Here is a 16,087-nt window from a genome sequence, read left to right as displayed (position 1 = left end):
CCTCTAGCTCTTGCCTATCCTCCTCCAAGTCCACGATGGTGCCTCAGGTGAAGAAGTCATAGATCCTCAGTGGATGACCATGAAGCAGTGATGCGAGGTGGTCAAGGAGAGGGTGGAGTCTGTCTTGTTAGGCTGGAGTTGGAGGATGGGGTTGCGGAGCGACGTCGACATAGATGCAGAGCAACGATAGGGCCGCTCTACATTTGTGTTGACGCTAATACAGTTGCCAAGCGGTCCTTTCGTTGCTCTGCATCTACATATGCGTTGGCATCGCTCGGCAACTGCGTCGATGCTAACGCAAATGCAGAGCGACGAAAGGGTTGCTCGACATCGATATCAGCGTCGACGTAGATGCAGAGTCGTTGGCATTTGTGTCGTCCTCTTTCTTCTCTCCCTTTACCTCAACTCTCGTCGTCACTCTTCTTTCTCATCCACAATAGCCACCCGCGACGCCCAATGACGTCGTTGTTTGTCACCACAAAAAATATATATAGAATGTTAAAATTATCTTTTTACCCATATTTTTATACTTTCATTGGTAAAACATATGACGTCATCATCGATTGTTTCACTTTCATAACTATAGGGATTTCAATATAAATTTTTTAAGTCTTGGGACCAAGATGCTAATAAGGTCTAACTACAAGGGGTAATATGTAATTAGCCCATAAAAAAAATTGTTCATACTTCAAAAAAAATTTCTGGTTGATGAAAGTGCTTGTTATATCGATACTTTCATGTATTTATGGTGATCTTTTATAGCATGTGTAATCAATCTATATATTGTTGATCTTGTGGCCTATGGAGAAATAATAACAGCATGCAGTTGAAGAAACAGAGAAAAACTGAATCGAGAAACTTGCTGTTCTCAATAACTCAAATGTACAAAAGCTGTACAAGTTCATAGCATCTGTTTTCGATAAAAATGAAAGAATCATTTTACAAGCAAGTAATTCGTATGATTTTTCTGCTCACCGTGCCATTTCAACATCGTTACGGCACATAACTATTATTTCTTTCTTGTGATGCTTTTCTGCTACGGAAACCGAGAGATTGAATACCATTCTGAGGAAATTGAGAAAGATCAGAACGCAGAGCCCGGCATAAACCACCGTCGTTAGCAGACTCCCCTGTGGAACAACACCCAGCATCAGGTCGAAGGAGTCCTTCGCCATCAACAGCCAGCTGACACCTTCGAGTGTCAGCCTGATCGACAATGCCAGCTTCTGTTCTCCGACAATTCTGCATGCCATCCTCGAACAAAGAGCAGTGGCTATCAACACTGTGGTTTTGGACCATCCTCTGTACGCAACGCTGCTCCCTCCTGCCGCCAAAGCATTTCTTCGGCACACACACGTTGTACAAACGCCAGAGAAGTAGGAGTCGGTCAGAGCTTCCAAGCCTGTGTAGTAAGGCAAGATGATGGAGTCGAGGCGCAGACTCGCATGCAGAATCCCCGACACAGTCGAGGCTTCGAGTACCCCATACTTGATGTCGGTCTCCGCTCGATTCCTAAAAGCCAGAGCTGAGAAGTAAACAAGCTGGAGCAGAGCTGGGCCGAAGCGCGAGAGGGGGAATATGGTGTTGATCCTTTGCCCATTCGCAAAGATTAGGACTACCAGAGTAAGTGCAATCGGACCTGAAGGCAACAGATGCCTTCTTTTGAAGCTTCCGATGCTGGGCTCCGTTCGGCTTCGCCTGAGGCTGAATTCGCGGAGGGTGAAGGCCGTGGCGGTGAAGAAAGATGAGACGGCGAAGAGAAGCACCAGCAAGTCGACGATGGGAGAGTAGTCGCCTCGGTAGGCGCTGTCGCAGAAGTAATGGTAAGGGCAGTTGATGAGATCGATGGTTTCCTCGACCTGCCATCTGGTGCACGTGAAGAACAACTTCTCGATGTTCTTCATGCTTCGTTGCCGATGTTGAAATGATTCATCTGCTCTCAGAACAAACGAGACATGGGTCGCGTCGTCGCAATCTCTTCTGCTCTTCTTCCTCCCACCACCATCCTCCCTCCGCAGCTGTTGAAGCAGTTGCTGCACTTTCTTTATTACTCTCCCGGTTGGTTGGGGTGGCCTTTTAGCTTACGGCCTCAGGAAACCAAAGGGACGAGGAGGTCCATCTGCTTGCTTGGAGTGGACATCTAAGCCACACTGTGTATTCATGTTGAGCCACACACAAAGAAGGGGGAGGGTGAATGGGTCATGCAAGCACTCAGAGGTGAAGGGTTGTTGTCAGGGTGGGTGGGTGAGGGAGATCAGAAGATTGTTTGACTTGGTTCCGAAGAGATAATGCATTCGAAAAGCCTGTCAATGTTGGTTGCAAGGTAAGTGGGGATCCATGATGACTCCAATTTCCTGACGCTTCAATCATGTCATCTAGCAACCATAGCTGTTGTTTGCATTTGTCTAGGAGGCAATTTAGTATAATTGATACAGAGTTTGTGCGCCACCAGTCACAGAATTTTAGCCATTAGTCAACCCTGCTGCAATCCTTCTTCTGTTTGCATAAGGGATCGGTGGGTGGAATGCCTTTAAAATTGATGTCTAAGGTTTGACACTGTTTGCCTAATCATGACGTTCACAAACCTTGATCTGATCATTCACTTCTCAGCTGTCCTTGCCGCTGCCAAGAACTCACTGCTTAGCTTCTGCGTCAGATTTGGCACTCTGCTCATGTCAAGACAGGAGAAGACGACAACGATTTGGCTGTCAAAGTGGTCATTTCTCCCCGTGCAGCAAACGGCACAAACTCGACGGCAAAATGCTGAATGAAGTTATCTGCTGATGCTGTATTAATCCGGCAGGAGTTGGTAAAGAACCGATTCAGATTGTATCTGAGAGGTCGTCGTGAAGCCATTCAAGAAAGCATAAAAAAGAATATACAAGTCCGAAGATGCTGTAGAGAAATTTTCCATGTAGATAGTCAATCAGAAGTTTGAAGCATCGCTTATTATTAGGTCTGCCGTCTTCGTTGAAGATTCCTTCACATCATTCATAGTTTTGACGATCACTTGTTTTGTGGTGTTGTCAGTCATCTAAAATGCGTAGAAAACATCTAATGATCATTCCCACATGGGAGCTGAAGACAAGGAGAACACACACTGAGGAATGCATCCGCGATGAAGCAGCGGACGTCCGATGAATTGAGAACGACGTAGCAGTAGACCAACTCTTCCATCTCCTCCCAGTCTTTGACGCCGCCGTCTCTGATCATCTCCAGTATCGACTCCCTGAAGTCAGCAAGAGGGTCGGACGAGTACTTCACCGCGCAAATGCTCTCCGCGAGGGCGCCGCGGACGTCGCCCGGGAGGCTCGCCGAGAAGCTGAGGCTCGTGAAGGGGCCTCTCCTCGCTCTCCTCTTCTTCTTCTCGCTCGCGATGCCTTGGTTCCCCATCGCCTGCACACCAGCCGCTCGGCGAACACCGTGATCTCGTGGCATTAAATAGAACAACAACACATTGCAGGTTGCAGAAAACCAAGTGTTTCGAGGTAAGAGCGGTAAGATCTACACAAATGCAATGTGGATTGCAGTGTGCGTTATTTGCATCGACATCATAAAGTAATGTCCTAGGAAATGTAGTCGAGTCCCGTGTCCTCTCACTGTGCCGATGTCCGACATTACCTGCAATAATGTGCACATATGGGACAATTGCAAGCATGTGCGTTCGAAGAGCATTCAATGAACCGTCGTCCCAGCAGTCTCTGTAGCGTTTGTCATTTCGTCTGCGAACACTGCCTGGCCAAAAGAAAAAGTACCGAATCTGTTCTGTGAACTGTCCTCCGCTGAGATGTCAATTCCATATGCCCCTCATGCTGCTGAAATCATTTTACTTGTTTGATTTGGGAAGCAAACATTAGGGGGTTTGGATTTAGGATCAGAAATCTAGTTAGCAAGTATGACCTTCCGAGGTGAAACAATGGTGGTGGAGGTTGTTGACCTTGAAGTCAAGAAATTGCTACATGTCATGGGGAACACATCAGAGTTGTCTTTTTATCTCTTCACTTGCTGTTTGATCTGATGGAACCAAATCGCTGTCTTGGAATCTTAGATTTTGCCAACTTCGTTTACTGCTGCCACAAGACCTGACAACAGTAACAACAACAGGCTGCGTGGGTGGAGATGGATGGACCAGCGAGCATTCTGTCAGCTCTGAATTCCGCAGAAACGATACTGTAACATCATGTCTTGCTGTTCGTTGATTTCCTAATTATTCTTATTTTATGCTATTAATAAACTAGAAAGTCAAATGCTAAGCATGCATACAGTATTGCTGATGTGGGAAGGGACATTCTTTAGAGAGCCAGAAAATGACCCCAGCTTTTCTAATGAAAGAGAAGGTCAGGATGCCAAATGGAAACCCTAAATTTTGATGAGCATAGACTACGAGCATCCATCATTCAGAGCCTAGCCGGTAGGGAAGGCAAAGAATCATAGAGTATTATTCCATATTATGACATTAAAAATGGTTTCTTTTTGACAGAGAACAAAAACATCTCTCTCAGAAGACTATCCAAAAGCTCTACTGTTTCGCATACTCATTTTAGCTACAAGTACATAAGATCAAGTATCCTACTCTCATCTCTGCAAGCTTTACATTGAACAGGCAGTGCATTTGGACCTACATTGCACCTTAGATCAGTGCTTACTTAGCAAACTGGTTGACCACAAGGAATCCTTACAGGTGAAAATACAACAGTCAATGGTGCATGGTCGGAAAGAGAGTAATTCTCTGGCCATGTCCCCTGCTCGACCTCCGGCGGGAAGAGGACCGCATCCTTCACGTTAAAACCAAAGGCCAGCTGTCCCCCTTCTCTTGCTTGTGTTCCTCCTGTTTCCACAGCTATTTGCTCCTCTAAAGGTTCCCGACACTTGGGACTCCAAATTTGCTGCTGCAAGAGCAGTTGTCCGTGAACAAAGATGTGATGATAATGTTGTCAGGCTAATATCTTAAAGAGACGGCAGCATGTGACCAGCGTTTCGATTTCACCGAGTCAGCATGCTTACAAGCAACATGTATCGGACCAAGGTACTAGAAAAGCAGGTGATCAATGATTTAAATACAAGAAAAAGCAGGTGATCTAGCTAGTTTGATGCCATTTAAGGGACTACTACTATTGGTGACAAGCATGAAATTAGCCACATCTTGGAAGCATACCTGGAATTCCTCATAGTCCACAGAACCATTCCTGTCAGTGTCAGCCTGAATCCATAAATCCTTGGTATCGTCAGGGCTAAGACCATGAGGATGGCCAGCTACACCTAGCTGCGTTGATTTGAAGTATTAAATCTATTTCGACTGATGATTTCAGAATTATCTCACTACTCTATGAGAGTTTTCCGGTACCTGATGGAGTGCTTGACAGAAACCAGAGTAGGTAATGTAATCACCAGGACTGTCCACCTTAAGGAATGCAAATGCATTATCCTCTGCAAGAGAAGCTGCTCGCAGAAGATACTAAACCGCAAACAATTTAGATTAGCATACAATTAATGAAATTTTTCAAGACAAAAAAGTGCAAAAGATGAATCCATAAATTTGACAAACATCAGAAAATTTTCAAAACCAGTGAGAAAAGAATTGCAGAATAATATATAATGATTCTATAATGTACTGACATTTAGTATAGATTCCATGGTACAGATTGCAGAGACACTATCAGTGGGTAAAAGAGTATTTAACATCAAAGTATCCTTGGTATAGTTAACAGAAATATAGTATTCACCTTGATAATGCCAAATACAGCTTCATTCCAGCTAGTTCTCAAGGGTTTCCTGTATTTATTTGGATTTAGAAGCCATATAAAATCAACTCCGCATATGTTCCCACGGTGATTTCGGTGGCTTACCCACTGCATGCAAAAAAAGAGCAAGAAACGAAAAAGAGAAGGATATCAATTAATGATTAAAAAAAAGGCATCATCTTTACCATTGCAAGATAATAACATGGATTATGACCTTGTGGGCATCGACATCACTGTACTGATGAGCGGTATCGTATGATGATACAAACCCTTGGGATCTAAGAAACTTGTAAACATGCCCACGCTTACTTCCATTCCAATCACTGGAAAATATAGAAGAAGAATAAGAAGAAACTCATTTGATTTAGTAACTGAAAATGAATGCATGAATGTGATGCTCACCCACAGAGTATGATAGGCACAGAATCAAGATTGTACTCTTTCTGATATGTTTCGATATGTTGAAGTATCTTATATACCTGTCAGTGACAATCCAATAAGAAAATTGTCCAACCACAGGTAAAAATGGCCAAAGGATAAATGCTAAGAAAGAGGAAATCTACCTGTTGCAAACGAACTATACACAAGCTAGAATCATGAGGAAACAATAAATGGGTATTCACAATGAGGACTTGTTGCTGGACACTGCTTTTTTGCCCATGCCAAAAAGGAACAACCGATTCAACATGTAAGAGCTGGGCAACACGATCTCCAAAGTCATTAAAGAGCAATTTCTGATGGTTTAGAATCTTGAAGTAGTCCCCATGAACAGCGGTGAGGAGACCTGCTCACAAATAAACACGCGTCTTCTAAGCAGCAAACAGATGCAGCCAGGAAGAAGTAACTAATAAAGCCAGTTATCCACCATTCTAAGAAAAAACAGGTACATGTAAGTTTATAACTCGCAGGTTATAACTCAGGTACATGTAAGCCTATTATATTCAGCTATTACACCTATTCTAAAGACAATTTATAGCTCAAGAGTATCCATTTGTACCATCAAACAGACTTGGGAGGTTAATACCTCAAAACATGAACAATTGGCATATGTTTCTATTCTTTGTTGGATTAACGGTGGCAAAATTTTGGGAAAAAAAGAAAAAAGAACAGATGATCGAGACTAGTCTAAGAGAGGTTGAAGGAAGACTTCTCTAAGACTGATATTTTTTTGAACCAAATTCATCATAAGCTTAGTTTAGTTCCACACAGTTCCAAAGTGTATATATCTAGCCACAAAATTAAAGGCAATTTGTAAGAAAAAGTAGCCAAGAGATTAATAGGCTGAAGGATTGTCTCTCTTGCAGAGCAAGGCAAAAAATTTACAGCAGTCAGCTAATGCTATCAGAATTTAAAGTCTAGCGGAAGAAAATAACATAAGTAGTATTTTATATAAACCACAAGAATAAGTATAGGTCTTCAATGTCATCACGGTTAGCAATAATAAGGAATAAAAATGGTTAGTCTCTTTAAGAAAAAGCAATCGATATGGCTCTTCCATAACCACAAACGAACCAGAATCTATAATATGTGAGTTCCTTCAATCAAATTCTCCTTCTAGCAAACAATGTTGCTCGTCTACTGATGCAAAAAAAAGCTATACTGTCTCACAATACATCAATACCTGACATACATACCATCGCCACGGTTGTTCGTCCGAGCGAGCTTGAAAGAGACATAACCCGCATCGCCTAGCCTCTTCTCATACATATCAACGAGCTCATCATTCCCTAGCCAGACCTCCTAAATCAATCCATGCCAAACCGATCAGATTCACAATACCCCTCATCCAAAAACCGATCTTTTCGTTCTGTTTTTTGATGAAAACATTGATCATTACCTGGAGACAGATTATGGAGGAACGATCGCCCAAGAGCCTGTCGATGATCCTCTCGTTCCGGCTCAACCAATACGCCCTGCACTGACTCTCCCTGCAGCTCTGGTCCTGTTACGACGCAAAGCGCACCGCACACAGGATCAAGATTCGAAGAAACAAGGAACTAGGGCAAACCACGATCCGAAGCCGAAGAATGGGCTGCTCACCCCCTCGCTGAGCCGTTTGTAGATCGGCGCCAGAATGTTGAAGGTGGTGCAGGAGACGCAGCGCTCCGAACCCACCATCGAGCCGCACCCCATCCGCATCCTCTTCTTCATGTTCCTCTTCTGCTGCTGTTTTCGCCTGTCGCCGACTGGCTCACCGTTTCGTTCTTTCGTCTACTCCCGATTCCAAGCACAACAACAACAAGCAATGGCAAGAACGATTAAACCAATCTATTCAACAGGAACAAGTTCCACAGAAAGAAAGAGATGGGGGACAAATCCAAGCCTCGGTACCATGTTGCGAGCGGAAGGGAAGGCAGGAAACCAAGGAAGAAACGAACAGGAAGGCTACGGTGAACAAGAGGCGGAATCAAAAAGGAAGCGAGCAGTGTGACGGAATTGGCCGTGATATCAATCCATGGAACGGCAGAAACAAAAGGGGCACTTTTATATACCACGCCTTCGAAAAGGGGTAAGAATAGGAACTTAAACGAGGCGGAGACCGGCTTAGCCGGTGGCCCCGTACGGCCCGACGCCTTCTCGAGCGCCCCGAAGGAAGCGTCGGGCCGACCGTTCGAGATCCAAAGGCTCTGATTGCTCCATCGGCTGGATCCTTCTTGTATGTCCTTTCCTTGTGGGCAACAGTTTCTTGACTGCGTAAAACTTCCAACCGTCGGTTTCCATTTAACCGTCGCTATTTCGGCGTGGGGGAAAAAACTTTCGAGTCACGTACCCGCTTCGCTACTGGGGTACGGTGTGGCCCCCGCGGACGAATTCGAAGATCCCGGCTTCGAAGTACGTAACGGGGACGTCGGAGCCGTACACAAGGCGTCGATCGACGACATGTAACGTATACGCCGTACACGTTGGGAAGAGATCTGTTTCCTGACGTGGTTTAACCGGTGGCTGCCGACACGGATGGCAGCGGTGGGACACGTTAAGCGGAGGACACCGAGGGCCGTGCGGTCGGGGCGGAGCTCTTCGCATGCCATCTCCGGATTTCGTGCCTCGAGCCTCGACTTAAATTGCTCACCGGCGGATCAAATGACGGTGGGATCAGGCGTGGGAGATCCATGATGGAGTGCGTTGAGATTGGTGACGGTTCGGTGAAACCGTTGGCGGATCACCGTGGGAAAGCACGGCCTGTAGATTTTGATCGGGTCGGTCGAGGATGCTTCGCTGCAGTCTGCTACGCACGCCAGACTGGTACGACATGCAAATGGAGTCATCCGTCATTCATTCAATATGGATGACTTGGTGTAAGAATCTTACTTACAGCATTGGCTCTCACATGGTGGGTGGCGTAGGGGAACACATGGTACCTGCCAGAATGAATTGCACATGGGGGGACGTGGACTCTCTTTTGGGGCAGGAGAAGGGGCATTGCTGCATGTTAGAGACCAACTTGCAGCGTCGCCGTCGCCGCCGCCGCCGTCATGCTTACGCTCCATGTCACACCAAAGGGTGATGTAACCGCGACCTTTCTACAGAGATTTATATTCCACATCATGCAAGTGATGCCAGCTTCGCAAGGCTCCACCGCCGCCGCTTCCTTGTCTCGCTACGTGGATTCCTCGGTCGATAGCTCGATCTGGAGTGAGATGAGGATGACGTTGGCATACTGTCGCACCTTATCATCTGAGATTTCAGTTTGTACAAAATGTTATATATATATATATACCTTGAGCTTGTAAATTGTGTCAATTTGGATGACATAGATGACTTTAGAGCCGATTCACCCAAATGAAATTAATTGGATCCGACGAAGTAGAACAATGTACCTCCGACTAAAAGTAAGATTAGCTCTAAGAAAAATAAAAAATAATTAATTAGTATTATTGGTTCTTAGATAAATAGCATTTGCTTCAATTGCAAGCTATTGGGTTCATAACATAATATAACTGAATTGATAATAAAATGCCCATCAGTGATTTTTTGACAATCATGTGGGTGGCATCTCACTCTTTTCTAAACAAATATTATGAACAACTCCTAGAAAGCTTGTCTGGTGTGCTGCTGATCCTTTGTATGAGTTGATGTTTGATTGTATCAACTTGCTATAAGATTGTACCAAACAACAACATATGGAATATGCACATCTAAAACCCATCAGACTGGCTCAACCAAGTTATATTTTCCACTTGATCCAGCAAAATGAATCCTTTAGTTCGGATCACATCCACGAAAATGAGATCGATATAAGCTAGGGAAAAAAAAAAACAACATTTGGCCTAAACTTGGTATTGAAAAGTTTTTCATGCTCATATAACTTCATGATTTAGCTATATGACTATATCCAGAAATCCATGTGTTTCAGCTTAATGACAAAGGTAACATGAGGATCCTAGAAACCAGAAGCCCAACATCGACGGGAACAATGAAGCAGATAACTATTAAATATACACTATACATGCACAAGCATCAATCAGAAAGATTCGTTCAAATTATTGCACAAAATATACAAGTTGATTAACACGGTGTTTTCCTGTAGAAAATGAAATTTGAGACACAATATGAACAGATGACTAAAAAGGAAAGACATCCAGTGGCACGCAAACTATACTTCTTGGATGTAACAACTCTACACTGTAACAACTCTTACACTGTTGGATGGTACCCAGGATTGAAGGTCACGTTCGTCGTCTGCAGATTTCTTCTTGAACCCTGGCCTTGACAGCATTCCAATGCAAGCCGAAAAGAAGTGCCTAATCCAAGTACGATAAGAACACCTGCGACATATGATATCTACATTACATGACCGATACGTATCTCTATATGTAATTCCTGAACTTTAACGCAAAATGGAGCTAGAGGTTAAGATCTCCAAATGGACAAAACAACGATATCGAGTAGGGTTTTGTTAAATCCTACATTTTGTACGTAGGCACTCGAATTGTTAATTTTTCTCAAATATGGGTGTGACCAAAAGGAACATGGAATTAAATGTATCATTTGATAATTGTATAAAATTAAATTTCATATTTATGTTAAATATAAAGTTGAACACTTCTCATCACAAAAATTGTTAATGCTTAAATATGCATATGCAAATTTGAACAATAGCTTCGATAAGAAGTAACTCAAGCAAACTCCTTTTGAGAATGAAAAGCCACTTGACTGAAACAAAATAATTTGAATTCTTGCCCACTTGTACACCTCTTTGTTTCCTTGTTTTAATTAATTTAATTCCAAAATGAATAAACTACGAGGTGACCTGAACAAGTTAGCATATACACAATGTAGAGTATCTAACAAGATGTTTGGCAATAATATGGGGAAAAAAAAAGAGAAAAGGTTATCATCACTGAGCTTTTTCGCATCAAAACAAAGCCCGTGATACTGCATATGTCTAATCAAGGTGATCCTTTATCATCCAACGTTTTTCCATCAAATAAAGGCTGCAAAATAACCTTCCTTGTTGTATCTGGAAGTGTTTGGACTTGATCTTGGTGGAAAGGAATTGGATAGTAAAGATGATATGTGCAACTCATTGTTATCCCAGTGAATATCTTGAGTTGATTTTATACAATAAGGGCATACAACGAAACCTTGAATCAGCAAATAAGGAGACTTCTGTCTCATGAATCAAAGCAATAACACTTCTGAAGATCTAGAAGTTGTCTACATGGTGTAATGATGGATCTCATGAGGAGTTAATATAAAGGTGACTTGTGCAGCAGAGTAATATAAAGGTGACTTATGCAGCAGAGTAAGAATGCCATGGTAATTCAGGCAATTCACCATCAGAATTTTGTCATCTCTTTCCCTAAATTGTTGCTCTTCTTTGTGGATAAGGAACATGAATTCATCCAATCAACTTTATCTTCCAAGTAGGTGAAACATATACTTTGAAAATAAATAAACAAAAAAATCGATGAACAAAATCTATATATGCTTGCAGTAGGATACAAATGTTACCGATTATGATGTTCGCAGGCAGTGCAGAAACACCAAGAGAAACTGAGACTAGCACATCCAACAAGAGTCCTCCAATTAAAATGGCAAATGCAACCCAAAGTGGGTTAAAGCATCCCTGATAATACAAAGAACCCGAATATGTGTAGTTAAATATGTAAGCAATGGAATAAAATACACAATGCAAATGGCAATGACAATGATGGTAATGGTGGTGGGAAAAAAAAAAGAAGTTTATTCTGCACAGAGAGAGCATATTATCTATGCAGATCATGCAATGCCATGTTGCAGCTAAAGCAACCTTAAGAGATTAATACCCTTTCGTGTTCTTGTCCCATGACGTAGGGTGAGTTGATCCTCCAGAGACAGTTATTTACCTATTTCACAAAAGGGAAAAAGAAAACAAATAAAATAAATCTTACTGGATTGCTCAGCAACCTATAGAGTCTAACAAACCTCTGAACCCATATATCATCTAAAAGGTGAAGCATAGGGTGCTAACTAGATAGATGAAAGTAATCTTTAAAGTGTTTGAGATTTATAAAGCCATTTTACTAATACCTGCCAATTTGTTGAGAATGACATCAAAACCAACTTTGTAGCTACAAAGTTTTACACCATAGTCTTAAAAAGTAGAAAGATAAAAGATTTCCATGCTCATTGATCCATGACATAACATGTAAACAGTGACGCTGAATATCAATAAACTGCTCTCCATGTTACTCAAAAACAACCCTATACATCCTTTCAGGTTTGATATACTTACACTTGGTCTTGATTCAGGAAATGGCACATTTGCAGCTATCTGCCTGGACAAAAGGTTTCAGGCTAAGAAACTAGCTCTTCAAATAAAACTAGGAAAATCTCTTATTAAGTAGAAGACTTACTGGCATATCTCGCATTTATTTGAACCCTTAGTAAGGAACCAGGTATCAATACAAGAGCGGTGAGCTTTAGCAAGATCACCTCGGCATCTGCACCCAAGATCAATCAGAGGTTCTTCAGTTTCCTGCTGACAAACTCTGCTCCAGTTTTACAGCATCATAACATCACTAATTAGATACACAAAGGGAAAAAGAGGTTGAAAGAACAATCTGAAACATTTAACTGCACTATAAGCAGAAAACAACACAGTGCAAAACCAATTGACACATGGTGTGGATACACTGTTTATAAGGATTGATGGAACCTGAGCTGAAGTCAATGATGAATGTTTCATGTATGTTTGAATTGAAGAATGACATGAAGAAAAAGCCATAACAGGTCTGCTACCAAGAAGTTAATAATGTTGTTTTACAAGCCTCCTTGAAGCAAGTCATCTATTCCTAAAAAACTGCTGCTACTCATCAATTCATTCAAAAACATAGCATAGCAACTATGTCGAAAAAAACTTGGAAACATTTAAAATATTTTACCTGCACTGCTCCTGATAGCTCCCACTCCTTGATAAAAAACCCTTCTTCAAGGCAGCCATCCCAGAAATCTTCTCACCTCCCTCAGAAGCTGTGCTCTTTGAGGCACTCATGTTGGGTTTGGAGACTTCTTCGGGCTGGAAAATAGTGATGCTAAGCGCCAGAGGAGGCATGGACCCATCCACAGGGTCTTCCTGTGAAACTATAACTGCCCCTCTTATCTCGTCCCCATTACGGGTCAGGGTTGAATCTAAAATGGGTTCAGAAACACCCTCACATCTTTTCTGCTCTGCTATACCACCCTCATCATTCGGCATCGACCCTTTGCAACACTACCAGTCCTCTACCTGAGCTTATAAAGCTTATAATTTCTACGAAGTGTCTCCTCCTCCTTCCAACTGCTTCAGAAATGTATGTGCTATCAGAATGGCCTCCTACTAAAAGAAATGCTAGTTAAAACCAAAGGACAATTAGTTTCTTACTCTAAATTCCATACGAAATCAATTTAAGAGAAACGATTTAAATGATTGACATGGGTGCTGAAACTGCTCCAGATGATACCTAAATGAACAAGGACAGAATACAATTTAAATGACTCCAGTCCAAAGTTCATTACCCTAAAAATTAGCAAACAAAAGTCAGGCATACGATTCAAGAAGAGCAATTAGAGCTTCACTCCTCGTAAAACTCCGGAACAAAGTAGAATCATCGAGTTAGGGCATTAGATATTACCTCAAACGTAATTTGACACCGAGAGATGCTAACCAGACCGATAAGAGACCCGATCAAGAACACAATACCAAGATGTAGGCGCCAACATCGAGCTCATGTCTCCAGCCGCAAACGATACCAAAAATCTAAACTTCAATAAGACGACGACGACGACTTCACAACCAGAGAACACCACTAGGTATACTTGTTGCTTCAAGAAACCACAAGACAGAACCAAAGACCGACGCCATGAGTCCCAGAATAGGTAGCTAAATTCAGAACTTCAGGGGAAAGCAAAGAGGCTCGACAAAACTAAGCCTATATCACCGAAACCAAGAGACGAAGCAGAAGGCACCGGAGACGGCAACGACTTCAAAGCATTAAAAAAAACCAGAGCCTCCACATCAAAGCAAAGGAATCTACCTGTGGGAGATGCTGCAGAAAAGCCTAGAAACCAAATCCGGCGGTAGAGGAACCTTTCTTTTCTTGGGACTGCCGGAGTACGAGAGACAAACCAGGTTGGTCCGGCCCTGAGACAACGGAGGCGCGGATAGGGAGGAATCGGCGCTCTCATTCCTTTCTACCTTTGTTTCTTTTCCCTTTATATAAACTCGAGTGCTGTGCACGGATTCCATATTATATCTAAAATATTGATCCGATAATAATATAAACTCAAATGCAGTGGATGGCGAATTTTTTGAATATACTAACTCATTTAATTGGTCAATATTTTGAATTTATATTTTATTTTTATCATTTTTATACTTAAAAAGTAAATTTAATAAATTTAATTTAATTAAAAATATAAAAAAGTATAGATAAGAAATAAAACAAAATTTAGTGATCATCAAATCAGTGAAAGCGAAAAAAATACATGAGTGACAAAATGAAAGAAAAGAAAATATACTTCAAATAATAGTGATGATGATTATTGAATCATCATAAAATTGAAATAAGGAAATCAACACATAAAACCAAAATAAAAGACATGGATCTAATTGGTCAAGTTCTGATTGGAAGGTAAGAGGAGATAAACATTGACTTAAAAGTTCATTCCGACAATTTAGATAGAACTAGTGAACATATTAGTTGGGATCAAATGGGATAAAACAATCCATAGGGGACCTGTTGTTACCTTTCCCAGCATGTTTTCACTTATTGGATACTTTAATCCATACATGATTATAAACACAAAAGCAATTCCTATGAACAGTAGATGAAAGTTGTCTCAAGTCTTCCCATTAGCCTATTAGGTCACTAGTCATACATGACAAAGTTGGAGCTCAAACTGGTCAATCTTTATCTCTATTTGGCCTCCATGATCCTCAAATTTTGGCTGACCTTAGTTTCTATCTTTAAGCCAAAACCACTGGAGATAGTTGCACTAGCCCACCTAATTATAATTGTCAAGATTCATCATCAAGCTTGTGAAAGAATATATACATGACTGAAGACTTGGAGGTGATGCTGTGTGTCCTTGGTGGCAGCAGCTCAAGCACAAGTTATATGACTCCGGAAGCGAAGGGTTTCCTTGGTGGTACGTCTTATGCATGCCTTAGAAGAATGATATCTCTTCATATCTTCATCCTCATGTGAACTTTCTTTCTGATACAAGCGACTTGACGATTGCAGAGCCTGTCATGAAGTTAACTAATAAGCTTTTCTTGTTTCAAAGAGGATTATTCCCAAGATAAGTAGGCACCATAAAACAACAGTCGAATGTGGCTCTCAGGAACTCAAACAGGGACTTGTAATTGCATGCTGTAGCTTGTGTAAAGCTGTAGAACTCAATAAACACACAAACCTGGGGAAGATACGCGCTGGAAAAAGTGCATCCTTTTGTCTTCGGATTGACAGTCATCAACATCTTGAGTTGACTCTTTATTGAAGATCCTGACAAATAGTAGTTAATGTCAAATTAAGCACAGTACAAAGAATATTATATTCCACAAAACACATGATTTGATCAGCTAAATAATAGATCAACTCTATCACTAAAAACTTATCCTTCTACATCAGAATATGAGACTACTGCGACGTCAGTCACAAACTCATTTCAGAATCTGGGATAGAGCTCCCTCCATTGGTCGGTGGCCTTTCCACTTCTATAGATGGCGACAGGATAGGCTAAGGAACAGCCACTTTAACAACAAGACTTTTCTCTTGCTTGCACGCAGGAAACAGTTGATTAGTTGCAACCACATTGATGGTATGATCCACTGTTTGATTGCGATGGTTACTCTATCTATTGCTAATTACCGACTTGTGACA

The 16,087-nt window shown here is 41.8% G+C and overlaps 3 protein-coding genes across 19 annotated transcripts; all 3 read right to left on the bottom strand.

Moving 5' to 3' along the window:
- Positions 1–875: 875 nt before the first annotated feature.
- Positions 876–2,169, bottom strand: LOC103993166 (uncharacterized). Its single transcript, XM_009413127.3, has one exon. The coding sequence runs from the start codon at positions 1,902–1,904 to the stop codon at positions 972–974; it is 933 nt and encodes a 310-aa protein (XP_009411402.2). The 5' UTR covers positions 1,905–2,169; the 3' UTR covers positions 876–971.
- Positions 2,170–4,402: 2,233 nt separating this feature from the next.
- On the bottom strand, positions 4,403–9,016 carry LOC103993168 (uncharacterized calcium-binding protein At1g02270). 3 transcript variants are annotated; one of them, XM_065078886.1, is made up of 11 exons: positions 8,073–8,849; positions 7,750–7,952; positions 7,579–7,669; positions 7,376–7,481; positions 6,305–6,525; positions 6,144–6,220; positions 5,956–6,064; positions 5,724–5,849; positions 5,345–5,455; positions 5,156–5,263; positions 4,403–4,886 (listed from the first exon to the last, which is right to left on the bottom strand). In XM_065078886.1, exons 1-11 carry the CDS (start codon positions 8,073–8,075, stop codon positions 4,647–4,649), a joined length of 1,395 nt encoding a protein of 464 aa, XP_064934958.1. In that variant the 5' UTR covers positions 8,076–8,849; the 3' UTR covers positions 4,403–4,646. The 3 variants fall into 3 exon arrangements, with proteins under 3 accessions (XP_064934958.1, XP_064934956.1, XP_009411404.2); XM_065078884.1 differs by having other exon boundaries at positions 4,404–4,889; positions 8,073–9,016; XM_009413129.3 differs by having other exon boundaries at positions 4,406–4,889; positions 7,579–7,683; positions 7,782–7,952.
- Positions 9,017–9,278: 262 nt separating this feature from the next.
- Positions 9,279–14,414, bottom strand: LOC103993169 (uncharacterized). 15 transcript variants are annotated; one of them, XM_065078893.1, is made up of 9 exons: positions 14,240–14,414; positions 13,838–14,027; positions 13,109–13,539; positions 12,581–12,715; positions 12,460–12,502; positions 12,011–12,070; positions 11,697–11,811; positions 10,381–10,507; positions 9,279–9,416 (listed from the first exon to the last, which is right to left on the bottom strand). In XM_065078893.1, the coding sequence occupies exons 3-9, from the start codon at positions 13,420–13,422 to the stop codon at positions 9,413–9,415; spliced, it is 798 nt and encodes a 265-aa protein (XP_064934965.1). In that variant the 5' UTR covers positions 13,423–13,539; positions 13,838–14,027; positions 14,240–14,414; the 3' UTR covers positions 9,279–9,412. The 15 variants fall into 15 exon arrangements, with proteins under 15 accessions (XP_064934965.1, XP_064934964.1, XP_064934962.1 ...); XM_065078892.1 differs by lacking the exon at positions 9,279–9,416 and adding an exon at positions 13,588–13,666 and having other exon boundaries at positions 10,190–10,507; positions 13,109–13,503; XM_065078890.1 differs by lacking the exon at positions 9,279–9,416 and adding an exon at positions 13,667–13,722 and having other exon boundaries at positions 10,190–10,507; positions 13,109–13,542; positions 14,240–14,413.
- Between the last annotated feature and the right edge of the window lie 1,673 nt (positions 14,415–16,087).

This window comes from Musa acuminata, chromosome BXJ1-8 (assembly GCF_036884655.1).
Source record: "Musa acuminata AAA Group cultivar baxijiao chromosome BXJ1-8, Cavendish_Baxijiao_AAA, whole genome shotgun sequence".
Lineage (NCBI taxonomy): Eukaryota > Viridiplantae > Streptophyta > Magnoliopsida > Zingiberales > Musaceae > Musa > Musa acuminata.
This window is presented reverse-complemented; position numbering and strand designations above follow the sequence as displayed.

What these genes read in the sequence shown, in the direction of transcription:
- LOC103993166 (XM_009413127.3), bottom strand. Translation starts at nt 1,904, where the DNA reads ATGAAGAACATCGAGAAGTTGTTCTTCACGTGCACCAGATGGCAGGTC.
- LOC103993168 (XM_065078884.1), bottom strand. An exon ending in TTCTTCGGCTTCGGATCGTG is followed by an intron (nt 7,670 to 7,749) that starts GTTTGCCCTAGT and finishes CCAGAGCTGCAG; the next exon opens with GGAGAGTCAGTGCAGGGCGT. An exon ending in GTATAGTTCGTTTGCAACAG is followed by an intron (nt 6,221 to 6,304) that starts GTAGATTTCCTC and finishes TGTCACTGACAG; the next exon opens with GTATATAAGATACTTCAACA.
- LOC103993169 (XM_065078893.1), bottom strand. Translation starts at nt 13,422, where the DNA reads ATGCCGAATGATGAGGGTGGTATAGCAGAGCAGAAAAGATGTGAGGGT. An exon ending in AGCTATCAGGAGCAGTGCAG is followed by an intron (nt 12,716 to 13,108) that starts GTAAAATATTTT and finishes AAACTGGAGCAG; the next exon opens with AGTTTGTCAGCAGGAAACTG. An exon ending in TGGGACAAGAACACGAAAGG is followed by an intron (nt 11,812 to 12,010) that starts GTATTAATCTCT and finishes TTGTATTATCAG; the next exon opens with GGATGCTTTAACCCACTTTG.